At 36.8% G+C, this 26,075-nt stretch overlaps 5 protein-coding genes and 1 non-coding gene across 10 annotated transcripts; 4 read left to right on the forward strand and 2 right to left on the reverse strand.

The window, feature by feature from the left end:
• Window positions 1-527: 527 nt before the first annotated feature.
• On the reverse strand, window positions 528-2,726 carry LOC147274866 (uncharacterized). The gene is made up of 4 exons (XM_086227377.1): window positions 2,109-2,726; window positions 1,765-1,878; window positions 1,390-1,674; window positions 528-1,155 (listed from the first exon to the last, which is right to left on the reverse strand). Exons 1-4 carry the CDS (start codon window positions 2,592-2,594, stop codon window positions 952-954), a joined length of 1,089 nt encoding a protein of 362 aa, XP_086083503.1. The 5' UTR covers window positions 2,595-2,726; the 3' UTR covers window positions 528-951.
• A 545-nt stretch (window positions 2,727-3,271) lies between these two features.
• LOC147274867 (transcription factor MYB92-like) lies at window positions 3,272-6,232 on the reverse strand. 4 transcript variants are annotated; one of them, XM_086257078.1, is made up of 4 exons: window positions 5,909-6,232; window positions 5,005-5,112; window positions 4,760-4,889; window positions 3,272-4,455 (listed from the first exon to the last, which is right to left on the reverse strand). In XM_086257078.1, exons 2-4 carry the CDS (start codon window positions 5,105-5,107, stop codon window positions 3,603-3,605), a joined length of 1,086 nt encoding a protein of 361 aa, XP_086113204.1. In that variant the 5' UTR covers window positions 5,108-5,112; window positions 5,909-6,232; the 3' UTR covers window positions 3,272-3,602. The 4 variants fall into 4 exon arrangements, with proteins under 4 accessions (XP_086113204.1, XP_086113200.1, XP_086113203.1 ...); XM_086257074.1 differs by having other exon boundaries at window positions 4,975-5,112; XM_086257077.1 differs by having other exon boundaries at window positions 4,975-5,379.
• A 68-nt stretch (window positions 6,233-6,300) lies between these two features.
• On the forward strand, window positions 6,301-6,420 carry LOC147274868 (U5 spliceosomal RNA). Its single transcript, XR_015119785.1, has one exon. It is a non-coding gene; the product is annotated as a U5 spliceosomal RNA (small nuclear RNA).
• A 5,042-nt stretch (window positions 6,421-11,462) lies between these two features.
• LOC147274869 (hydroxyproline O-galactosyltransferase GALT6-like) lies at window positions 11,463-15,633 on the forward strand. The gene is made up of 7 exons (XM_086257555.1): window positions 11,463-12,744; window positions 13,240-13,472; window positions 13,550-13,840; window positions 13,931-14,059; window positions 14,153-14,326; window positions 14,804-14,911; window positions 15,051-15,633. Exons 1-7 carry the CDS (start codon window positions 11,937-11,939, stop codon window positions 15,258-15,260), a joined length of 1,953 nt encoding a protein of 650 aa, XP_086113681.1. The 5' UTR covers window positions 11,463-11,936; the 3' UTR covers window positions 15,261-15,633.
• Window positions 15,634-16,279: 646 nt separating this feature from the next.
• On the forward strand, window positions 16,280-18,763 carry LOC147274870 (transcription initiation factor IIB-2-like). 2 transcript variants are annotated; one of them, XM_086257166.1, is made up of 7 exons: window positions 16,283-16,745; window positions 16,965-16,989; window positions 17,553-17,682; window positions 17,771-17,895; window positions 17,990-18,078; window positions 18,366-18,442; window positions 18,512-18,763. In XM_086257166.1, the coding sequence occupies exons 1-7, from the start codon at window positions 16,393-16,395 to the stop codon at window positions 18,652-18,654; spliced, it is 942 nt and encodes a 313-aa protein (XP_086113292.1). In that variant the 5' UTR covers window positions 16,283-16,392; the 3' UTR covers window positions 18,655-18,763. The 2 variants fall into 2 exon arrangements, with proteins under 2 accessions (XP_086113293.1, XP_086113292.1); XM_086257167.1 differs by lacking the exon at window positions 18,512-18,763 and having other exon boundaries at window positions 16,280-16,745; window positions 18,366-18,447.
• A 1,610-nt stretch (window positions 18,764-20,373) lies between these two features.
• Window positions 20,374-22,983, forward strand: LOC147274871 (B3 domain-containing protein Os01g0723500-like). Its single transcript, XM_086228420.1, has 3 exons — window positions 20,374-20,487; window positions 21,935-22,572; window positions 22,659-22,983. Exons 1-2 carry the CDS (start codon window positions 20,404-20,406, stop codon window positions 22,457-22,459), a joined length of 609 nt encoding a protein of 202 aa, XP_086084546.1. The 5' UTR covers window positions 20,374-20,403; the 3' UTR covers window positions 22,460-22,572; window positions 22,659-22,983.
• The last annotated feature ends 3,092 nt before the right edge of the window (window positions 22,984-26,075 follow it).

Below are 26,075 nucleotides of genomic sequence, written 5' to 3' on the forward strand. Positions count from 1 at the left end.
ACATCCATCTAATCTTGCTTAGTTAGGGCAACATTGTGTCTTGTCTTAGCAAATGGCAACAATTTGGATTGTTATATTAGAGAACTTATTTTTGTTCTCACAGGAAATTTTGGTCCTGTTGAAGAGTATATTAATATAACAACCAATTATTAGACTTTTCTATTTATAAAAAAATAATAGATTTTTCCAATTTGGATCCCCTAGATTCAATTCTAGAATTCATGTGAAGTTATGATTAGTCCTTGATTGAATTAATAGGCCAATTTGCTCCTCTTGATTGAAGGAGCTGAAAAATTAAGCATGGTAACACAAGTTATTAACACGAATGACAAACTGATCAGATTGATAAATGATATAAATTATAATCACTAATTCACAACTATCACCGGTAATAAACTGCCAGCAACTTATTGAATTGCAAAATTCAACAAGATATGGGTGCATGTGGGAAAAAATAACCATTTTTTATTCTTGTTTAGCATATGACATAACATCATTAGTTTACAACCATCACCACAAACATGAAGTAGTAGACAAACTGAACTCCCCTACGTATCAGAGATGTTGATTCGCAATTGAAGAAGAAAATTGCTTCATGCTGTCATTATTTTACAAGTGAACAGTAAAGTCAATGGAAAAGCCTCTCAAGTTTTGCAAGCAAGTGATTGGAGTCGTATAGTAAGAAGAAGATTACCCCAAAACAATGTATAACCAAATCGGTTCGCATGTTTCATTCCTCAATTAAGTTCGTTACAGCTTAATCTGACAAGCTTTGCGCCTTTACGGCTTTACCTTTACTAATTTACAGCGTTAACGTAGCCAATGGAGAAAGGTTTCTTCTAATCATTGATCTGGGAAGCTTACAAATCAATGGTCACCTGGATTTTGAATCCTCTACGTGAATACAATGAATATGCCCCATGGTAAACAAAGGGAGTACATAACGCGAATCTAATTCCATGGACTTGGCAACCGAGCATCTCTGAAAGTTGAAGTGCCTCCGGACGCTGCGGGGGATGGAGAGGATGCAATGTAATTTGTTCCTGATACGGATAATGTTGGCAGATTTGCAGGATGCCCCTGGTGCCCCACGGGAGCAAAGCGTGATGGACTACTACCAGTAGCCCCCAGACTTGCTCGAGAAGGGTGTGGAACCTGCACATAAATTTGATACCAGGAAATGAGTTCATGAAAAGATAGCAAATCAAAGAGACATCAATTGCAATGTACTGCCTCATATTTCTAAGAGTCTCTTTGTTTCTTAATTTATAAGCTTTCACAAGATAATGACAACCATCAACACAGACGTCAACACAAATGAGAAAAAAATTGAGCTTGCATACACTTCACTGGTACCATAATAGTCGTAGGTAAACCAAAATACATTACCACATTGAGCTGAATATAGGCTGGCCTTCTAAGAGGAGACTCTGAAGATGGGGATGTACTGTTCATCCGAAACATTTGGCGAGAATGAAAGTTATGGTTCGATTCATCACCTTCACCCCCTTCAATATCACCACTAAGATTCGCCTCTGGGCCCAACCTGACTGCAACATGCCTAGTCATCGACCCAGAGTCATTTGTTGCGTCCACTTGAAGTGATACAGATGGGCGACCTACCATTCCTTGCATATCATTCCGTCTCTTCAATTCCTCCTCTGCATTTAAGATCTGTAAACCACCATGAACCAACTCCCTAGTATTGATCCTTCCTAACGAAACTTAAAATAAACACAAGTGGGTTATGGACCCAACCCTTACCTGCTTCAACACTTGTACTAGATTATGTTTCTTCTGGTTCAACACTTGCAACTTCTCCTCAACTTCTCTTTTCCTTTTTTGCTTGTCATCTAACACTTCTTCTTTGTTAGAAGTCTATCACATAAACAAATAGTATCAGTTACTAAACATTACTCGAAACATTAAAACACTTGATTTTTTAATCATAGTTGTCAATAGTATGTATAAATTTAAGCTGTTTTGATTTGATCAGTACTAGAATTTATCACATTATATTCAAATTCCACTTTCACACTTCAATGCAAGAACAACATGAACTTATAAAATACCCAATACAAAAACAAAACTGACATATTCTTCCATACCTCAGAATTAGGGTTTTCAACTTGATCCACTTTCTCGACCTTAACAACAGCTTGTGAATTCGCACCGGCATCCGGAGCATCCGAACCTTTTGCAGGCAAATCGGGTTTAACGGCAGGCGACGAATCGGACCCATCACCGGATTTCACCGTAAAATCAGCCCCATCCGATTGTTTCTGATCCTTGTCCTCCCCAGAAGGGCCAGCAGCTCCGCCGCAATCAGCAACAACCTTGTCTGCTGCTTCGAACTCAATCTTGGGGTGAGGCAAATTGTCCACCTGTGGGGGTTCATTGAGCTGGTCCGGAACAAAATTAGGGTTAGGGTTAGATGACGTGGTGGTGGAGCGGAGGCGGGAGAGGGCAATAGAGCGACGGGTTAAAAGGGATTTGAAGTCCTTGAGAGAGATTTTTGGGGTTGGCATAAGCCATCGACGAGGCACGTCTGGGACTCTGTGGAGGTTTCCTCTGTACAGAGAAATCGCCACCATATCTGTCGATTTCTCTCCGATCTCTGTTGCTCTGTTTTTAATTTTTTTCAAATTTTGATGACAAGAAGAAGGAAAGTGTTAAGATGGTTTTGTTATAATTCACAAGCCGCTTTATAAACTAACGAATTTGTTGTGAACACTAAACAGGGACCACTCACTTATCGAAAGGGGGACTTGATTAGAACTTTTATGTTCGACTGTCCTTAATTATAGATGTACCGTATGTCAGTATTTAGTATTTACGCTTGATTTTATGTGCATCTCAAATTCTCAATTAAGAAAAAAAAAATATAAGTATTTTTTGTAACAGTAATTTAGTTTGATATATATTGTTAATAAATTATTAACTATTTCGGTTTAAGTTTTTTTTAGTATAAAGGGGTGTAGTGTATATAGATTTATAAAAATTTTTGTAGACTTTTTTTAAGTCACGGATGTAGAATTTACAGATTTTCACAGAATTTTACGGAGTTTTATAGAATTTATAAAAATTTTTAGAAATTCGTAAGGAATAGGTCGAATTTATAATGACTTTGAAATACACATAAAAGTTTTTCAAAGTCTATTAAAATTCATTATTAAATAAATTCCATTAAAGTCAATATATGACATTTTAAACTCTAAAAAAGTATTTTAAAATCTATATACAATACACTCCACTAATACTTGTTTAACTATCAAATAATATTAATTAACCTTCTGATTAAGAATATTACAACTATTTTTGGCTTGGAGCTATAAATAAGTAAACAGGTTTCAAACCACAAATAGCAGGGTTAATCATACTTATACCAGTAGATTTTTTGTGGAATTATACAGAAGAGGCCACACCAAATCAAGAAACTGAGTCTGTTATTGAAGCTAAGCACACACACAAAATCTTCACTGTTCTAAGTAACAGAGTTCCTAGGCACAAAAGTGCTAACTGCAGAGGTCTATCAGGTTCTTATTCTCAGCTTATAACAAATCTTATTGCAATAATGCCATCAAATTGGGGTAAATATATAATCAGTAGTAGAATGGCTCTTCCATAAGCTCAGGAAACTCCAAGAACATCTCATTCTCTCTAGCTACCATGGCTTCCACAAATGAACTGTCACATGGTGATGTAGGCTGACCTTCACTGCTTGAGAGTGCATAATCCATACCCATAGGTCCATTATCTTTTTGCATAGCAGCTAGGTCTATAACTTGGCCTTGTGGTATTGCTGCTTGTGCTTGGTTTAACATGTCCTTGGACGAAAACTCAGCCATATTTTCGTGTTCTTGAGCATGATGATCAGTTGGTACGAGCGCGTCTTCAAGGAGAAAATCACTCCAGATGAAGGCCGGAGTTGACTTCTCTTGCGCAGCAGATGAAAAAGTAGAAGATGATGGTGACGACGATGACAAGGTGCCTTCACTGTAGAAATTGGGAGGGGAAGATCCATAGTTGGTGGTGGAGTTTGAGGCCTCTGTCACCAATTTTATGGCTTGCAGCTGTGTAAGAAGGTCCAGTGGTTGGTTGCTAGATTGATTGTTGTTGAAGAAACTGTCTTGGATTGGTTCCATTTTGGTTGGTATCATTGTTGGCATCAAATGGCAGTTGATGTTTGACAATCCTTGTGATGGCAATGAGTACGGTTCTGACTTCATCAGGATTGCATGCTTCAAGTCTTTGTTGAGAGACCCTATTCCTTTTCTCATTCCAGCTTTTGGGAGGCCACCAATGTTTCCATAGTCAGCTAAAATTTGAGAAAAGGGCTTGTGGGTAACAGGATCTATTCCCATTTCCGAGAGCTTCTTTTTCAGCTTGGTGTTCCAGTAGTTCTTTACATCATTGTCTGTCCTCCCAGGAAGTTGTTGAGCTATTATAGCCCACCTGGACCATAGAAACCATTACACATAGAGAGAAGGTTCAGTGTTCTTAAATTGGTAACAGAAAAGAGGCTATGTTAAACAGTTGGGAGTTGCTTTATAAAGAAAGACAACACAAACTGGACCATCATACAATAAGATCAGTGAGAATTATGCTTCCAAATGAAATGTGTGTACCGTACAACATGAAAAAAAAAAAAAAAAAAAAAGGACAATGAAGCTGCAATGTTAGATAGTCGAAACCAAGAGGAATATGATGTGTTGGGCTGTAAAGGAAATTGTAAATAGAAGTCTGCATAAAAACCTACCTGCTACCTATGGTTGCATGAAGCCTGACAATCATTTCCTCCTCCTGGGGTGTGAAGGACTCATGCTTGAGATTAGGCCTCAGGTAATTAGTGTACCTAAGCCTACAACTCTTCCCACATCTTGTAAGTCCTGTAAAACACTCATACATTGAGTTAATTAGCTAAGAAAAGAAAGAATTAAGGAAAACAAAATAAGAAAAACCCTCCAATTTAACCTGCTCTTTTTGGAACAGCAGTCCAGTTACCCGATCCATGCTTCGATACATGTGCAAGTATCTTTGCATCTTCTTCTGGAGTCCAAAGACCCTTTTTTACATTCAGCTTGTCACAAAAAGCAGGTCTCACCATCTTATCTGTTAATCCAAGATTGCACTTAAAATCATAAAAAAAGCAGAAAACAGAAAGGAAATGATAAAGAAAAGTAGTCACTAATAAGAGAGATGAGACTGTTTCAACTTCAAACTCTGCTTATGCAGATGCTCTTTATGTTTTTGAGAGATGTGAGCTGAGAAGAGGAAAGGTGCTGGTTTAAGGTATAACAAGTGTGGAGGCAAGAAAAGCATGTGGGTTGCTTCCATTCAACTAAATTTGCATGATGAATGGCATCTTCATATTAACGGCTTGACATGAAAAATGAAACAAAAATCAGTCTTCCCATACTCACATGCTAGTTGGCTCCAAGAGCATTTTGGAGTCCGGTTCAATTTGGGTGAATTATTTGGTTAAATTTAGATTAAATCTAAGTAAAATAGACAAATAATTGATTGTTTAGAATATTTTGCCTTTGTGTAAAAGGAAATGACTACTGTTTCAGTTTCTGATAATCACAAGTTTGATGAGACCAACTATTTTAAACAAGATATTCAACTAATTAAATAGTCAACTTGAAACATACATATGAGCCCCTCACACAAGCTATATGTCTGCATGGTATGTAGCAGTAGAATTGTAGAAACCTATCCTACCAAGTGTTTATTGACTTTTCTCTGTCAATTGCACCTTGAAAAGTTGAAAGGCATTAAAATGTTGGACCCTATGATGTAAATAGAAGAAAAATAAACAGATGACCAAAACACACACACACACACAACACATATATAGAGCTTCAGCATCCATTGAAAAATGGGTCATCAAAGCTAGTAGTATTACCTCATGTTTGTAATCCCTTATTAACATAGAGCATTGGGGTGGCGTTGAGGGCAGGCGAAGTAACCTTGATACGACATCACCATCAAACCCCATTTCACAATCAAACAAGCATTTTCCCTCTATGAAGTATATATGAACCCAAGTAATACTTGAAGTAGAGAAGTAATCAGCAGCATAGGAGTTGCTGAATATCAGGATCTTAATCTCCATTTCACATCTATTTTTCTTGGTCATATATGTGCTTTAGTGATATGATTGGCTGATTGCAATCACTCTAATACAATCTGAAACCCGGCTTGTTTTTCGAAGTGTCCCACATCGGAGAGAAACACAATCAGCGCAGTGAGAGAGCAGCTATATAAATGGAAGAGTAGCTCAATTGCAAACCACGCAGCCACGCGGTGGGCACAGAGCGAACTATTCTTTCGCCTTTTACTAAAGAATACCGTGTGCACGCCGCAAATAGTGGCATACGCCAGTTTTTGGAGGAGTTTCTCTGTCTTCACAGAGAAGCTCCTGTAATTTAGTTTTAAAAGTTTTGACAAAGCATTATTCATCTGACCTTTTGGAGTAAAAGGTTTCATCATCAAAAGTGACTTTATTGTGGAATTTTCTATTCTTGTGCTGTTTGCAAACAGTCAGACACCTATGAAATGGGTTTGGTCACTAACAAAAGGCTTCGACACATTATAGCAACAGCAGGCCCATATTATGATTGCTCGATCGATCGACAGTTGGACACACGTTAATATGTGAGCCCGTGGCCTGTCTTCATGGACCAGGTAGTCCCCCATTTTAGTCTTTCCCCAACTTGGTCAAGCAACCACACATGAGGCTGCAAAGTGGTGCTTTGCACAAAACCAATATATCACAAATTGTATGTTGGATTGGTCGCTGAAGAATTTTCCTCCTTCCTGGATATTTAATAAAATATATTTCCTAGATATTCAATAAATATATATATTAGTATAAGAGTTTTTAAGGCAAAAGAGACGAGCTAAATTATGCATCTAAGATACCATTCAGTGAATAGTCTAACCCATAATAAGCATAAGACAGGCCAAGAATAAAAAGGCTAGCTTGCATCAATTTAGATTACACAAATCAGTGGCGGCTCAATGAAAAATGAGGTCTAAGGCAAAATTACACAGAGACTTTCTAAATATATTATCCAAAAATATATATATATTTTTTAAATCTTAAGTTGGGCTTTTTTTTCTTAAGTTTTTTATATGAGCAATGCTTGGATTCTCATATTTGAGAACTAATCTTGTCTTTATAGTTAATTAAATAAGCCAATGATGAGATCCACCATCTTAACTCTCTTTTCTCTCTTATGGTAGAGCTCATTTAATTGATCATGAGGACCCAAACATTGTTCTTTTCATATCCATATTCAAATTTCCTACTAGACGTAATTAATATTACTAATAACAAACAAAAGCTTAAGTATGAGATACAATATTCAAGAACAATAAAACCTAATTTTAAACTTTGAAGTAATGGCTTTGCTAGTTTCCACTTGCCGCATAGATGAACTAGCCCTTTCAGCAAAAAATCAACCCATAGGCCTGCTTTTTTTAGTTTGAGACGAGAGATATTACAGAGAATGAGAGAAAAGGAAAAAAAGGGCAGATGTGAGATGTCCCCGAAAACAATTCACGAAGCAATTTTTTTTGGCCTGATCATTCATAAAGTAATTACTTCATCTATTCATGCTTTATCTCATGCCTAAGGGAATAAAAAAAATCATAAGCCTCACTAATAAATAATGAAGAATCTCACACCTAAACATTAAACGAGAAAGTGGAAAGCCTCTTTTTGAATTCTGAGGCCTAATTGGCTAAATATAAATATTTAAAGTTTTTTTTTAATAGTGTCAAATACTTTTAATGAGGCCTCCCTCAACATGATTTTTTTTTTAATAGTATGTCAAATACTTTTAATATGAGGCCTCCCTCAGCAACATGATTTTTTTTAATAGTGTGTCAAATACTTTTAATATGAGGCCTCCTCAACAACATGATTTTTTTTTAATAGTGTGTCAAATACTTTTAATATGAGGCCTCCCTTAACATGAGGCCCTAGGCATAGGCCTTGCTTGCCTTATGCTTGAGCCGGCATTGTACACAATCTTGGTATATTATATAAATTAAGATGAAAAATGTTCTCATACTAGATAATTTGATAATATAATAATTATTAGGAATATATAGTTTAAAATTTATATTCACATTATCACACAATGTAACAATGTTATACTATCAAATTAATTCTATGACAATAACACTATTTTGGATTAAGATTCGAGTATATTCCCATAATATATAAGAGTTGCATACATAATTATATATAATCATCAAGTTTGTCCTTTTTTCAGAAGGAACCTCCAACATGTGGTACACAGCTAATACAAGCTTTTGGCTTTTGAGCCTAAAATTTAAAAATCAAACTTTCCAGAGTAAGAGAGAGTTGAGAGACAGGTACTATTGCCTACTGGTCCCGACCAAACTACACCTCCTAGGTTCATGTAATAATCATACTTTCAAAGTTTCAATAGCTTTAAGCTTCGTTTGTAATATATGCTACTTTCAGTTTCAGCAGCAGCAACTAACAACTAATATGCAAGAATGACAAACCCCACCATTTTCTTTTTCTTTTGGTCATGTTGATGGAGATATAACTTGATCGCTTTTTCATCAAAGTTGGGTGTAAAATACAATATTTAGTGGCGCTCCAACGTAAGCCTTAAAAAAGTTGGTGCAACTTTCTTTATAGCCTCAGATTCAGTCGGTGCTGTTTAACAGCGCATATATTAATGGCTGTGACATAAAACCAAACAGGAGGTGGGCCTCAAATTGATTTATTCAAATTTCATTCATGGTGTGTCATAATGTGGTGTCATTTTTAATTTTAGATATGCTGTGTATACTATTTCATTTAATTTTATTTATTATTTCAAAGAACCTCAATCTTATTATTCCTCGTAAATATCATTTATGAAACTTGTGAGTTGTGACACTAATAATGCCGCGATATCTACAAAGGGGAAACAATATATGTTTTTTGGGTAATGAAGAGAAACCCCACAACCCATTAGCTTAGCTTGTAGGGTACGAGCCACCATCGTAAATTACATGTATTAAGTAAATTTATATATATTACTTCAGTTTATAGTTTACTTTACACTCACATGTTTACTAAAAAAAATTAGAAATGAGAGATATTATCCTATTTTTCTTAGTAATAAATTAATTTAAACTTTGACGTACAAAGGGATAAAGAAATATTGAAACATTTTTCTTTTTCTTTTCTTCTTTTGCTAAGGAACATTGTGTTTATACCTAAGAGTAGTGACAGCAAGCATCCCCGCTAATAAAATTAAATGCATTGTCAACTGCCAAATTAGTCAAATCCTTTGACATAACTCTATCTTCAACCCAAAAAGCCTTTGCACCCGTGAAAAGGATGCGTGCAAAATTTGGTGTTTGTCATGCCCCCATATATAATTGGAAGGATTTGCTTGGTCCTTAATTTCACAAAGGTTAAGGATAACCATTTGAAAAAGGATATTCCAACTATAATAATAACTTCCTTATGAATATCCTTTGCTAAGCAATTTGCCTAATTGAAATTGGGATTAGGTTAAAAATATGTGGGTCAAATCCACATATTTCACATTAATTGCCACGTAACATTAATTGATGTTACATGTAATAATTTAATTTTTTATTTGTTATAAATAAATGAGATTCATAATAGTTTCAGATATAAACAGGCAAAATATTAAGAATTGTAACCCTAATTTTCTTGCTCAATCTTAGGTTGTAAACTTGCAATTGTAATTAAGGGAATTGTTAATTACTTGCTCAATCTTAAGAATTGTAATTAAGGGAATTGTTAATTACTTGATATATATCTTTTAAAGGATAAATAATTGAGAGGATGGTGAGTTGTGCATTCAAATATGTTATTACTTAATAGTCACGCCAAATACTTTGAATATTTTTATGTTTAGAATTTTCCAATAGAATAGTAACTCTTAAATATATATATATATATAAGAATAAAAAAAAGTAAAGAAAAACTTTGGGATGAAGAAATTAATTAACACCTGGTTATGGTGGGGTTTAGCCGTGCAATGGCCAAATGCCACCTAAATATCTAAAGAACGCATGCAAATAAAACTGAAGTAATTTTGACGGTGAGTCAGAGACTCAGAGTGAGAAGGCGGACTTTCTCTACAAAGATCCCTCTGAGTCGGTAGAATGCAAGACAAGGTAGTCCAATGTATTATTAGCCTCCACTCGCTTCACTACATACAGACTTCGTACTCGCTATGCATGGACTAACCTTTCCAACCCCTCTTTTACTCTTCTTCCACCTGTCTCATAGCTTTTCTTTTTTTGTTTATTTTTATAGATTCTCATAACGTGAATTTATCTTAATAACTGATTACATGATTGACATATGAGAGATTTGTTACAAAAACGAATGTTTTATCTACATGTTGTATCAAAGAATTTGTTTCTCATAGATTCATAACTTTGTAGGGTCTAATAGCATACTATAAATATTATTACACGTGATGTAAATAATAATTAATATGAGGGTTTTTTTTTTTTTTTTTTTTCATATTCAGTATTTAAACTTTGATCATTGTCTTAATGTGGTACTTAAACTTTATTTGTTTCAATTGAGTATTTAAACTTTTATTTTGTATCTAATAGGTACCAGAATGAATTTCTGTTAAAATTGTCAACAAAAGTTAGACGCATTATAGTCAAAGTATATTTTAATTATTTTTTTTATATGTTTAATAAAAAAAAACAACAAAAAAATTAAAATATAATTTTTGTGAAGTGACCATATTGTCCCTAACTTCTGTTAACAATTTTAACAGAAATTTACATGGGTATCTATTAGACACAAAATAAAAATTTAGATACTCAATTGGGACAAATAAAAATTTAAGTACCACATTAAGACAATGATCAAAATTTAGGTATTAAATATGAAAAAAAAAACCCTTAATATGAATAAAGAATGTAAGAAAATAGTGAAAAGTGGCTTAATTCTCTTTATGGTATAGATGAGTTGCACAATTAACCCGTCGTTCAATAAAAGCATAAAGGATTACCAAATAAAAACATCTAATGAGAGTAAAAATCATAAACAACTTTAACTATTCGGAGAATTCGATTTCTATACGAGAAGAAAAATTTAAATAAAATAATGCCTTTTCTTTCACATAATTTAAGAATGTACTAAACAGTAAACACTCAATTAAGGCTTTATAAGTAGAGATAATTCTACATAATAAATTTGTTTTCTCTCACATTTGTTTTCTCTTTATTTTAGGGGAGGAGTTATTTGAATTTGGACCTCTTCTAACACGTTGGACCTCTTCTATCGTTAGAGGCTAGTTGGTCCTAAATATTTGCTATTCTTCATAAAAAATAACTATTTATTTATTTATTTATTTTATTTAGATATTACTTTACACCAGAATATTACCCATAGGCCATAGTCACTGTTTTGCTCTAAAGTTTGGTCTCTCTCACACTGTTGAAGTGGCGAGTAGTGGTGTGGTTCCAAGATCCCAACCCCACGCACATTCAATTATTTAGTAGTTTCCATTTTCCATCAAAACGTACCTTCAAATTTCAATTCCAATTCCGTCTTTAAGCGCAGTATCACCCTTCAAGTTCCAATTTTCAGAACCAGAAAAGGAAAGAAGGAAAAAAAAAACCTTCTTGGTGATCTTCCAGGAAAAAGCTAACCTCACCGACCTGGAAATCGAATTCACCCTAACACCTCCTTCTTGTTGCTTCTTTAAACCCTTTCTTTACGCGTCTGCTTTGCAAGTTGCTGACTGACCCTTCTTTTTCTGACTTTATCTTGAATTTCAATCAAACACTCAATTTCCTGCAAAACCCAACTTCAAATTTCAATTTTTTTTTTGGTTCGATACTGAGAAACAGTTTGTTGCTGGCAATTCTAGGGATTCGTTTTCATACAATTGGGGATGAGGAGGGCCAACAGATTCGGCACCTTCTTCTCCCTAACCAGGCAGAGATCGATTCAGATTCTGGCCGCTATTGGACTTCTGTACCTGCTCTTAGTCACTGTAGAGATTCCCTTTGTGTTGAGAACTGGGTTCAGTATCATCTCCCAAGACCCATTGGTCCGACCCAATAGTCTCCATAGCAAAGAAGACGTAGAAGAAAAAGAAGCCCCAACTCGTCCTCTTGAACAAGTTTCTCAGAACTCGTACCAACCGACTCAGAGTCGGGTCAGAGATAAAATAGTCTCGGGTTTAGTATTCGACCCGAAAACATTCGATTCCGAGCTTTACAAGTCGGCCAAGGTTGCTTGGCAAGTGGGCAAGAAGTTCTGGGAAGAGTTGCAGTCTGGGAAGGTTCAAATTGTGGCCGAAAGGGTTGAGAACCGATCAGATACGTGTCAGCATTCGGTTTCGTTATCCGGGTCGGAGTTTTTGGCCCAGAAGAGGGTCTTGGTGGTGCCATGTGGGCTGACTTTGGGTTCGTACATAACGCTGGTGGGGAAGCCGAGGGCGGCGCATGAGGAGTTTGAGCCCAAGATAGCGCTGGTGAGGGACGACGAGGCGGTGATGGTTTCGCAGTTTATGGTGGAGTTGCTGGGGTTGAAGACTGTGGAGGGTGAGGACCCACCTAGGCTTCTGCATTTCAATCCAAGGTTGAAGGGTGATTGGAGTGGAAAGCCTGTAATTGAGCAAAACACTTGTTATAGGATGCAGTGGGGATCGGCGCATCGCTGCGAGGGGTGGAAATCTAAGGCTGATGAAGAAACTGGTAAGTGATAATTATATATTACAATGGGTTGTTTCGATTTTGATTCATTTGCTTGATTGCCTTACAACCAGAGCATTGCAAAATTTGAGTAATCTTTGAATGTTTAATTGAAGAAAAGGAAGGGGGTTTAGTACATTTTGTTTAAGTTTTTAGTATGCATTGGAATTGAAGCATTGTGACTACTGCAAAGTAAATAAAAACAGTGTTGCTTTAGAGTGTGGTATCCCTGTTTGATGTTCAACATATTGGGTAACAATTATGAGATTTTTCTTTTTCCTAACTAGAAAGGTTTTTTGGGGGGTTGTTGCCTTCTTATTCTTGTTTCTATTGTTACGATTCTTGCCTTATGTATAATTCCCTTTATATTCCAAAACTTTTGAAAAGTTTACTAAAATAAGGATTTGGTGATTTGGGACTATTTGCTTATTATTCCCTGAGTTCGTTCAACTTTAATGTGGCATCACCAAATTGTGTAATTATTTCGACTGGTTTTAGTTGATGATCAGGTGAAGTGTGAGAAATGGATTCGTGATGATGACAGTGGCTCAGTGGAGTCCAAGACAACATGGTGGTTGAGCAGGTTAGTAGGACGAACCAAAAAGGTTCCCGTTGACTGGCCATACCCATTTGCAGAGGACAAACTGTTTGTTTTAACTCTTACTGCTGGCTTGGAGGGTTATCATGTTAATGTTGATGGGAGACATGTCACCTCTTTTCCTTATCATATTGTGAGTAATATACTGCTACCTCTTGACCCCATGATAAATAAGGATGTTTTGTTAAGAGCTTTTTGTAACGTTGACAGGGCTTTGCTCTTGAGGATGCCACCGGGCTGTCTGTGAGTGGGGATATTGATCTGCAGTCTGTATTTGCCGCTTCTTTGCCCACATCCCATCCTAATTTTGCTCCACAGAAGCATCTTGAGATGTCAACCAGATGGTGTGCCCCACCTCTTCCTGATGGGGATGTTGAACTCTTCATTGGTATCCTTTCTGCAGGAAACCATTTTGCTGAGAGGATGGCTGTAAGGAAATCTTGGATGCAGCACAGCCTTATCAAATCATCAAAGGTGGTAGCTCGTTTCTTTGTAGCACTGGTAAGCAATGGCACGTATATATTTTTTGCTTGGTTGATGTACAAATTTTAAGTGGGAGATTCTCAATCTTTTCCATTGATTCTTGGACAGCATGCTAAAAAGGAAGTGAATGTTGAGCTAAAGAAAGAAGCAGAGTTTTTTGGAGATATTGTTTTAGTGCCTTACATGGATAACTATGACTTGGTCGTCTTGAAAACTGTTGCAATCTGTGAATATGGGGTGAGTTTTGGAATAAATAGATAAATGAAGATCTGATATTGTTAATTATTCTTCTGAGATTAATTTTATATAATGGTGTTGCTTCTGTTTCAGGTTCGCACAATGTCTGCTAAGTACATTATGAAGTGTGATGATGACACATTTGTCAGAGTGGATGCTGTTATAAATGAAGCAAATAAAGTACCAAAGGGAAGGAGCTTGTATGTGGGGAACATAAATTACTACCATAAGCCTCTGCGCTACGGTAAATGGGCTGTGACATATGAGGTATGAAAGAACCAATTGTTTATGATACCTTTCATAACATTTAATAGTTTTTCCCCTTTCATTTCTTTTTATTTCCATTAGGTGGCTTTGTATGTTCATTCACGACATTCTTAGTCTTGTACTGTGAAGTCCATACTCCATAGTTGCAAAGCCACCACTCTTCCTCTTGCAGTCAGTCCCACTTGTTCTTATCTCATTCACTTCAGTTCTTCTGCTTGCACTGCCTGTAAATAGTTGGCTTAGGTGGTACTTGGTAGGATAGGTTATAGTCTGGATTTTTGCCTTGGATGGAACTATGGAAGAATGTTAATCATGGCACACATAAGTCAGATATATACTATCCTTATTTGTTTGAATGCTTGTTAAAATGTCAATGTTGTATTCTGTTTTAAATTCTTCCCTTGTTTTGGGCTTACATGTGATGAACTTTTGATATTAATATTCCCTTGCCATTTGTTATCTGTTTTCTGCTTTCAGGAGTGGCCAGAAGAAGATTATCCACCTTATGCAAATGGACCAGGTTACATTTTATCATCTGACATAGCAAAATTCATTGTATCTAAGTTTGAGAGACGTAAATTAAGGGTAAGTAACATTGGCAAGCTCTCTCTCTCTCTCTCTCTCTCTCTCTCTCTCTCTCTCTCTCTGTGTGTCATGCTTAAGTTGGTTATAAATTATGGGTAGCATGCTTAAGTTGATTATAAACAATTTGAGGTTTGTGCAGTTGTTTAAGATGGAAGATGTAAGTATGGGAATGTGGGTTGAGAAATTCAACAGCTCAAAACCAGTAGAGTACATGCACAGCTTGAAGTTCTGCCAGTTTGGGTGCATAGAAGATTATTACACAGCCCATTATCAGTCTCCAAGGCAGATGATCTGCTTGTGGGACAAACTGCGGGCGCAGGGAAGGCCCCAGTGCTGCAGCATGAGATAGCAGTAATTCTGGTATTTATCTATCTCCAGAAATCTAGGAAGGAAACAACATGGAAGTTTTGCAGTCAGTCTTAGCATCATCGGAGGCGGCAACATAGAGGGACTAAGAGGGGCCAAGGCCCCTGCAAACTTTTGAAAAAGAAAAAAGAGAAATCAATACCAGTTGTAGAATACCAATGTGCTACCCATGTTCGTCACTTGTAAATATATTTTTTCTTCCCTTCTATTTTATCATCAACATTACTTTTAAATCAAATGCCACCTGACTTAAACCTCACAACATCATTTAACTATATATTAATACAATTTACGAGTCACCTAAATGATATGTCAGTGCTTTACTCAATTCCTCTTAATATTTGGTTTTCCTTTCACTTTCTTATGTTTACAAATGAACGTTTTGCTCTTGCCTCGAATTGTCCTAATGATCTTTCTATAAATGGCCGTTTAATAAAAATGGCAGGTTTCTTCTCCATTACAGAGCATGTCTTAGCTTAGTATACCTGTTACGCTCATAGATATTTTATTTTGCTACTTAAAAAGAAGAAGACAAGAATTAAACTTTTGTCGTGAATCGTAAGTTCGTAACATAGATATTTTATTTTGCTACTTAAAAAAGAAGAAGACAAGAATTAAACTTTTGTGGTGAATACCAGATAAGGTATTTTATCACTGGAGCTATAATCACACGAGATAGTCAACTATAGCCTTATGCTAAGTGCACAACAGCACAAGTGGAATGGCATAACCTTTAAATCTTTAAAATTGGATACGCTATTGAATTATCCCAAATCCTCTAATTAATTTGTTCATTGAACCTATCCAACAAATTCCCATTTGAAGCCCCTATTAAAACCCAACGGCCAACACTCATTGACTCACATTAAACTGGTGGATAACTTGCAAAACAAAGCCGGTGCGAAATTACCGTTTCACCCTCACTCTTCACTCCCAAAGCATATAAAGTTATAAACACACACTCCTTTACCAGTTACCACTCACAAAAGAATCTACAGTGAGAGTGGCACTGTAAACCTCCAATCCAAAATCGTAACGGTCCGACACAGATAGAGACAAAACCCCCAAAAACAAACACCAAACAAACAAAAAATAATATTAATATCCGTACAACCATGTCGGACACGTTTTGCCGAGACTGTAATAGACTGACGGAGGTCGTGTTCGATCACTCGGCGGGCGACACCATATGCTCCGAGTGTGGGCTCGTCCTCGAGGCCCATTCCATCGACGAGACCTCCGAGTGGCGCTCCTTCGCCAACGAGTCCAACGACAACGACCCGACCCGGGTCGGTGGGCCCGTTAACCCTCTTTTATCCGACGCTGGGCTTTCCACCGTCATCGCCAGGCCCAATGGCGCCTCCTCCGATTCCTTTCCCTCGTCGATAGGGCGGTGGCAGAGCCGCTCTTCGAAACCGGACCGTCACCTTCTCGACGTCTTCAGTGCTATTGCGGCTATGGCCGATAGGTTTGCTCTCTGGCTTTACTGAATTCGTGTTTTTCTCTGTTTGGTTACTCGGAAAGTGGAGGAAAATGATAGGTAGAACTTAAAGAAAATATTTTTTATTATTGAAAGTTGGGATTTTGGTTTTGATAAAAAAAAAGAAGAGATTTTTGATTTGGGAATTTTGTATTTCGATCATGAACAGTGTCAATTGCTAACTTAATTGAATTATTGGTGTTACAGGTTGGAACTTGTTACAACCATAAAGGTATATCAGTTACTTACTATGACTCATTTCCATTGTGTTGTGGATATGTAATCGATTTGTTTTCCATTATGTGTGTGTTGGAAAGTAGTGGGATGGTGGGATGTTCTTTCAGTGTTTGATTGGTTGAGGCTAGTTGATGGGTTGAAATTGAATCCATAAACTTGTCAATATTGATTTACAATAAGTTAAAAGGATTATTTTAATGGCTAATTGCTTGATGTCGTTATTTTAATGCCGTGTGCTGAAGAATTTCATATTGGAGATTTCAGTTGGAATTGATAAATCAATCTTATTACGTTCACTTGTTGACTAGTTGAAATTTCAAATGTGATAAATGTTGTCTGTATTTGATGTTTACCATTATCATGTTTTAGTGACATTTCCCCTCTTTGTACATGTGTGAGGAGCTCATTTTGAACCCATAACATAGATTCAATACTTGGTCATTAGTCTGAGGAGCTCATTACGTATCTATATAAAGTGGTTGGATTCTATGCTTATTTGAAAAATAACCTTCTGTTTCAGATTGGTGATCTTTATGGTTTTGTTATTCTGATTATTAGGATCGAGCCAAGGAAATATATAAAAAGGTGGAAGATCAGAAACCTCTCAGAGGACGAAATCAAGATGCAATTGTGGCTGCTTGCCTCTACATTGCCTGCAGACAAGAAAATAAGCCCCGCACTGTGAAAGGTAGAAGGGCATTATTGTTCGTAAAGATTAATTCGTTTTGTTTTTCTTTATGAGCATGAGAGTTACTGAACTTGTGGATTCGAACCAGAGATATGCTCTGCGGTCAGTGGAGCTACCAAGAAAGAAATTGGCCGGGCAAAGGAGTTCATTTTGAAACATCTGGAGGTTGAGGTGGGTCACGAAATGGGAGCGATTCATGCTGGAGACTATATGGTGAGTTTTCTAAGTGAACTGTTTTTTCGTAACATGAATTGCATCTATTTGCATATATTTGCACAAGAACATAATTCGCATCTTGTATATGTAGAGACGTTTTTGTTCGAACCTTGGAATGACGAATCAAGAAGTCAGGGCTGCCCAAGAAACAGTGCAGAAATCTGAAGAGCTTGTCATAAGGTTAGATCTAGTTGTTGTTAGTTATATGTTCACTGGAAATTGAATTCTAGTATTGTGTATGATTTTTGTTTTTTGGTATAATATCTATTATCCCATAATTAAGAAGATATAGAAACTTATCCTCCGCAATTGCACCATTATCTTGTTAAACGCATGCTTGATGCCATTTTTTTAATTGAATTTTAACCTATAACTCCTACAAGAGGGGAGTCCTTGGATGTATATAACCAAGATGTCAGGTGGTTTCTTTTGAACTTAATTGAAGTAATGTTCTCTCACTTGTGCAGGAGGAGCCCAATATCAGTTGCAGCTGCTGTTATTTACATCATAACTCAACTATCAAATGACAAAAAGTCTCTTAAAGGTTAGAAAACTGTGGACCTATTTAATCATTCTCTTTCAAAAGCCTATACTAAATTCCCTTTGATTGCAGATATTTCACTTGCTACCAGAGTGGCTGAAGGGACCATCAAGAATTCCTACAAAGATCTCTATCCTCATCTGACACAGTTAATACCAAACTGGTTTGCCAAGGAGGAAGATGTCAAGAATCTCTGCAGCCCTAGAAATGCTTGAAGCTGATAATTATATTACATTACAATTTGATATCAATAATACATGCAGCATCAAAAAACAGTTTAATGCTTCATCTTTAATTTTATGAAGGTATTAGGAATTCCTTCTACTCTCCTTTTCTCTTTCCTATGTAAATAGGATAGGCTTTCCCTCCATCGCAGTGTGGTTTAAACATGTAGTTTTCCCCTCCACAAATCTATGGCAGTAGGCTATTTTTGTGATTTTATCATGTTTTTCTTTTGTTTGGCCAGTTTGTGATTTTATTCAAAGAATAAATTACCATGTTGTAAAGACCAGCATGGGCAATCCAATTATTTCAAGTTTGGAGGGAAAGAAGAAAAGAACACCCTTCAGTCTCCATGAATGAAAAGTAAAAGAGAGAGAATTATGTTTAGATGGCACCATACGGTCCATACTACTATATGATCAAATGCTTAACAATTCATATTAGTGGTAATTAATTAAATGGGGAGACGAAAATGACTTTTCATTTTAGCATAATGACGTGGTTTGAGATTATTAGTGTCTGATGGAAGTTTTACTCATGTATGTTGTGTGAAGGGGGATAGGCAATATCAAGAGCATGTATTGTGAGTAGCCAACGTAAAGCCAAGAATATAAAGGACAATATTGTTTTATTTGCAGTAGAGTGTGTATAGATTGCATGGTAATTAAATATAGAATAAATCGAAGGGAAACATCTTCTATGTACATATAAAAATGCTAATTAACCATCCATTTCTTAATCTTATACGTGTGTGCGTTTTGTTTTGGCCAAAATCTTATGTTTGTTAATGGAGAAGAGGAATGAATTAATGAAATGTCCCTGACATTAACCATGATGTTATACATATAAACACACAAACACAAAATCTAAGTAGTGAAAGATGATTTCCACAAGAGAGGAAAGAGGAAAGAGAAGAACTTACCTGCAATCTAAGGGATGCCAGCTGCTATCCCCAGCCCCCCTCTTTCTCTTTTTCTCTCTCTCTCTCTCTTCCTCTCTCTCTTGTGATACCACCTGTCCCCCTAACACGGGGGCAGGTAAGTTATTTTCAGAAGGAAAACCAACGCATTGCAAGACAACAAAACATCAGGAAGAAGACCCCACAACGTCCAGAAGTTGTCATTTTGTTTCATAAACAAATCACCCAACATTTTGACACGTGTCCAATAGTTGACCCACCTTTTAGCTATGGTCTATGGATCACCAATCACTGTAACCCCAGAATCTTAGTTTTAATCCCATCTCTCTCTCTCTCTCTCTCTGCGTAAAGTTGTCCTTTTTCTTTACATTATTTTATTTTGCTTTCTCCATTCCTCTCTCATTTGCTTATCTACCTACGCACCGTCTCTGACAGAGTAATACAGAGTATACAGTCTCACACTCTCTGAATCAAAAGAACAACACTTCCCTCATCCCTGTTGGAGGAGCTCCTCTAAAAGGAGATGCATTTGTGAGAGGGGGTTGGAGGAGCTCATCCAACCAGGACTGAGGGAAGTATTATTCGAATCAAAATTCGAACACACAAAAGCCATTGAAAAGACCACCAAGAGGTCTCACCTAGACAAACCCAAAGAACCATTAGAGCTATAAGCAAGCTTAGCTCGATCAAGAACTAAGCAACTACTAAAGCCCACAAGGGCTTTGTGCTTCAGGGTAGTACTGGCACTATTTGTAGACTGAAGAGGAAGAAGAAGGAAAGAGAAACAAAACTACCAAGGAAGGAAGCAACCGATCAAATCGTGATGGCAAGATTATCGAGGGCAGCAAGAAGAAGACGACCCTCCTTTCTCAAGGTTCTTGTAGATGATAACTTCTCTGACCAGTTGGTAAGTCCCTCTCTCCTCTACTCTGTTCTCTGCTTCACATAAAAATAACAAATCCCTGTTATTTCTGGAAAGGAAACAAAGAAAAATATAAAAAAGTTTATTACAGTATTACTTTGTTTTATCCCGGCTCTGCTTTACTGATCTGTTTGTCATACTCATGCTTCTAATACATGATATTATTTGAGTTTCTGCAATGACATATGGATGAGTTATTATGAGTATGGCTGGACCACCTTAATATTTATGTGACTGTTTCTGTATTTTCTTTTGCTTATCGCATTTGGTGATCTCAGAGTTCATGTTCTATATTTTGGAGTCTATATGGACAACCTGCATTTTGTTCATATTTTTGTCTTTTGGGGTCTTATTGGGTTATGCATTGTGTGTTAAGCTAGCCTCTTTAGTCCCTAACTCCAACCCCACTACCTAAGGCAGCAGAAAATCTCAAGAATCTGTAAACTGGTTTAGGTCTTGAATGGTTTATGCTATAAGTATCCCCCTTCCTGAATGTGAAAATTCATTGTTGTTGATGCTCAAAAATGGTAGAGCAGTCAACGTCGAGTCGAACCACGTAGGCCCGTTGACCCACCACTGAGTGGACGACACGTCGAAGTGGGGCAGGAACGGGTAGCTGGGTCCGACTGGTGAGTAATGAGAGAGAATGATATCCAAGCACCCTGCACAGGTACACAAAAGTGAGCGGGAAGGGCACCGGTGTGGTGCCGGCCAAAGCTCCTCCGACGCTCAAGTCAGTGTTCAGAGAGATCTGAGAGCAGAGTGAGTGAATAGTATAATAATGATTTCAGTTGTCCCTTTGTGACAAGAAGGTACCTCTTTTATAGTACCTTTGGAAGAGTGTTAACCAATCCGGTGATGACACGTGTCCCTTGTGATGACTTACACTGCAGGAGCGCCACGTGTCACCGGTCTTGAGGATCCGAGTGAGTTGACACGGGTCGGGGCCTAGGAGGCTGGAGCTTAGAAGGCCGGAGCCTATGGGGCCGGAGCCTAAGAGGCCGGAGCCCAGGGGGCCGGAGCCTATGAGGCCGGAGCCTAGGAGGCCGGAGCCTAAGAGGTCAGGGGCTAGGAGCCCAGGAGCCTAGGAAGAGCTTAGTCTTTGGGTCTAGGCCCAAACGACATGATGTTAAGCCTTCTGTCACTTATCGTTATGCCGAGATGATTAGTCATACGAACAATTGTCAATTTCTCACTGATTAGGTATAAATTTCTGTGTCTTTGTCATAAACTCATAAATACGAATATATGCACATGAATTGCATATTTTTACCTTAGCTTTTTGTGAAGATTTTCGCTTTTTGCTTTTTTCATAGTGATTATAAACAAAAGTTTTTTGCTTTATACTCTTGTCTCGATATAATTCATATATATTATGGATTGATTCACAGTAATATTCATCTATATCTTCATCCTGATCACTTTGTTGCAGAAAATACTGCGAGCTGTCTACAAGCATTTTGATGGAAAGGTGTCTCAGGCTCTCAGCAGTCTTTTCTTCGGACCCCAGCTGGAACTTAGAAGTTGGAATGTTAATGTGAAAAAGGTTAATGACAGGTTCTTTTTCCAAAATGGTTGGAAGAAATTTGTGCATGACAATGGATTAAAGATTGGTGAATTTCTAGTTTTCCGTTATGCTGGAAATTCAGAGTTCAATGTTGAGATATTTGGCACAAATTCCTGCAAAAGGGGGTCTGTAATGGCAGTTGGGCAAAGTGACAGACCTGGACGCTCATCAGCTGCTGGAACTAGGACTAGGCAAGCCACTAGTCCCATAAAAAAAGTAGTTTTTATTGATTCTGAAACATCTGAATCTGAAGCATCTAACTTTAAGACATCTGAATCCCAGACATCTCTGCATATTGATGCGCTTGAAACTGATCAACTTAGTGAGGATTCCAAATGTACTGGGAGAACTTGGCCTGTCTACTTCCAATTTCAAAATGCAATTAGCTGATTCGTACGTGGTTGGAGGGCATTTTTGAAAGACAATAATATGCAAGTCGGTGTTGTGTGTGTCTTTATTTTGATGGACAAGATCAGAAGGTGCAAATTGCACCTTGTCACAAGGTAAGTGATCTGTGAACTGGTGAGTACGATTGTGCTTGATTTATTTGGAAACTGTGCATGCTTATGTTTTTTGTTAATTTATGCAGGAAATGATCGGTTGGGTTCTGGAAAGAAGTTGTCTTCGAAGGCTCAAGTGGAAAATCCAAGCACTAGTCGAGCTACTGCTAGAGCTCTTGAAGAAGCCCAAAAATATTCTTCCGAGCATCCTTCCTTCACGTCTGTCTTGCAACCCACTTCTGTGAAGAAGGGATTGCTGGTATGAACATGAACCCAACCTTATAGTAATCTAATTTTGCAAACAAACGAAGATGCATTATTGGTCAATCATATCTACATTTTCTCTTGCAGCTATATATGCAATAATCTACCTTTAAGTTAACTTTTGCAGCTTATACCAAAGAGCTTAATGGACCAAACGGGAGAGAGGGGGTACATCGTGCTTCAAGTTTCAACGTCAAGCTTTATGTGGCCTGTCAAATGTGTCCAGGACCAATATAACCAGACCAAGCTATATAAAGGTTGGTCCAAGTTCGTAAAATTTTATAAGTTGAAAGTGGGGGATGTTTGTGTCTTTGAGCTGATTAAGAGAGACGATGCGAGTGATTGAAGTTTCATTTTTTAGATGTTAGTTGAGTTTTTCAGTTTGGTGAGATATTAATCAGTAATGTTGTATGCATATGAGACTTTGGGATGTTTGTGCGCCATGGGCTGCCTCCTTTTTTTGGTACATTTAGAAAAGCAAAAGAAATTTTCAGTTTGTAAGCATTTTTAGGCCCCAAAGATTGTACTTTGGTACTCTCTAGCAATAGAGTGGGCTTTCCCTGTATCTCATATTCTTGTTGGAGTAAAAGAACGTACTAAAAGATAGTTGAATATGACCTGAAGCAGTGCCACAGTGTTTCAGACATGTAATTTTCCCCTTCACAAATCTATAGCAATCGACCATTTGTGATTTTATTCAAAGAACAAATTACTATGTTATAAAGACAGGCATGGGCAGTCCAATAATTTCAATTTGTAAGTTTGGAGAGGCAAAGAAGAAAGAGCACCCTCCAGTGGACCAGTCTCCATGAATGAAAAGTAGAGAGAGAGAGAGAGAGAGAGAGAGAGAGAGAGAGAGATACGTTTAAAATGGAAATCAAAATTGAATGGACAAGTTTTGTTGTCTTGTGAGTCACTCTCAAACTGAATGTACTTGTCAAATGTCTATGGCATGCCACACTGCTAAGTGAGTGGCGTGCTTTGTGAGTCTCTGACTGGACTGACCCATTTGTCTGTCTTCTTCACCCCCAAAGAAACCATGTTAAGCAACCACTTTAGTCGTGTGTGGTTGGGGCTGTTGGAAAAATTGTTGGAGTTCTTGTGAGTTGTGGCGGCTGAAATGATGATAGAAACTTGCTTCAAGGCACGTTGAACAACGCTTTCTTTCAGACAATATTTGCCCCCACTTCTTGTGTGTAGAGGGATTTGCAAATATGCCTTGTGGATACAATGAAGCCTAGTAACACTATTGTTTGTTAATGTCCTACACAACCAAAAACAAACCAAACACACAAATTGATATAACAAGAATACTCAAGTTTCACAAAGAACTAAAACTGCAGAAATTAGTTCTTTGTATTTGATTTGGTGAAAAGATGGAGAATGAGATAATAGTTGTTTTTTCTGTAAAAAATTCTGTAGAGAACTTCTCTTTTTATAATGAATCCAATGTGCCCTTTCATTAAATGGTATAGCAACCATTCATTTGAAATATTTATTCAAGAGGTATGATACCATTTGAATCATACCTTTTCATGAAAGGTTATGACTCTATGAATATAAAACACCTCTACAGAAAGTTTAGTAACCTTTCCCAAATGACACATTGATTCAATTCAAATTACAAATATTTGAAAATTATCTAACAGGGGCTTGAGGGTGATTCATACTTTCATTTTTGGTATGTTCTTTTTTCTTTTGGTGATATAGAATAGAAGGAAATTATCTTTGCTTAGAGGGAAACAACAATAAAAGAAAAGAAACTAGCATCGACAAGTACAAAAGATTGAGTGGTGAAGAACCAGACTACTATGAATCTATGATACTCATTGTCCTTTGCTACTTACCCAAAAAGCCCAACATACTGATCAAATGTTTGAACAATTCAAATTAGGATTTATTAATTAAATGGGGAGTTGGGGAGACAAAAATGATTTTCATTTTAACATGGTAACGTGGTATGAGATTACAAGTGTCTCGTGAAAATTTTACTCATGTATGTTGTGTGAAAGGGATAGGCAATACTAAGAGCATGCATTGTGAGTAGTCAACGTAAAGCGAAGAAGGACAATATCGTTTTTATTTGCAGGCAGAGTGTGTGTACATTGCATAATGCATATATTATAGGGTTTATGTGTGTGGGTTGAATTAAGTGATCAACCAACAAATATGTACAGTTCATTAAGAGAAAAAAATAATGGAGAATTTGTGTCCAAACAACTTACACGCATTAAACAGAGCTAGGGATTTAAACATATTTAATTAGTATATATCAAAAGTGATCAAATCTTGATACCAAACCCAAAAAAATTTGGTCACATACCAAACCCGAGATTTTAATAGTTGTTGAATCATTGAAGATGAAATCTCACTATTGATGATTAGATGCTACACTTCATAGTGATAGGCTAACAGCTTAGACAATGAACCAATTTTTGTTGTTATGATATAATACACTCCGTAAACCTCATAAGAAAGAAATCTGGCTATTGTTCATGATGGGTATCCATACTCTTTTTTTTCTCTTTAGCCAAATACTACCTAAAGGCTCTACTGTTATTTGCTCCACAGTTATAATAGGGGACCACATCACTATCACAAAAATATTAGGATGCAAGAGTACAAAAAATTTGATTAATATTAAATATCTAGCCAAAAAGTTTAAGCTATTAGAAAATGAATACTTATAGTATTAGCTAGTGGATACTTATCTTATTTAATGTGGGAGCGAATCAAATGCTCGACAACATATAAGAGAAGTATTTTTTGTCAGACAATTTAACGTTATTTTATCAATTATCAATATAAAATTATTAACTAGGTGAATTTTACTTGAATGTATAGTCTAAATTGATCATTTGGTGTCATAAAATACCATATAGATTGAAAAGAAACATTTATTGTGTACATATATTGATGCTATATTAACCATTTCATAATTTTGTGTATGTAGAAAAAGAATGAAAAGTCCTAGCTATTACATTAACAAGAATATTATTATATATAAACACACAAACATAAAATCTTAATAGTGAAAGATGATTTCCGGAAAGAGTAAAAACGCAAGGCAAAGCAAAAGAAGAAGACATTAAGAAGACCCCACAATCATTCCAGAAGTTGTCATTTTGTTTGATAAAAAAAACACCTAAATATTTTCTAAATTTCTAATCCCATGCGCAGACCCACTTTCTTCGTTTGGGTGTCTTATGTGCGTGACACGTGCCCAATAATTGACCTTCCTT

Source organism: Dryas octopetala, chromosome 9, assembly GCF_963921425.1.
Source record: "Dryas octopetala chromosome 9, drDryOcto1.1, whole genome shotgun sequence".
In the NCBI taxonomy this organism is placed as follows: Eukaryota; Viridiplantae; Streptophyta; class Magnoliopsida; order Rosales; family Rosaceae; genus Dryas; species Dryas octopetala.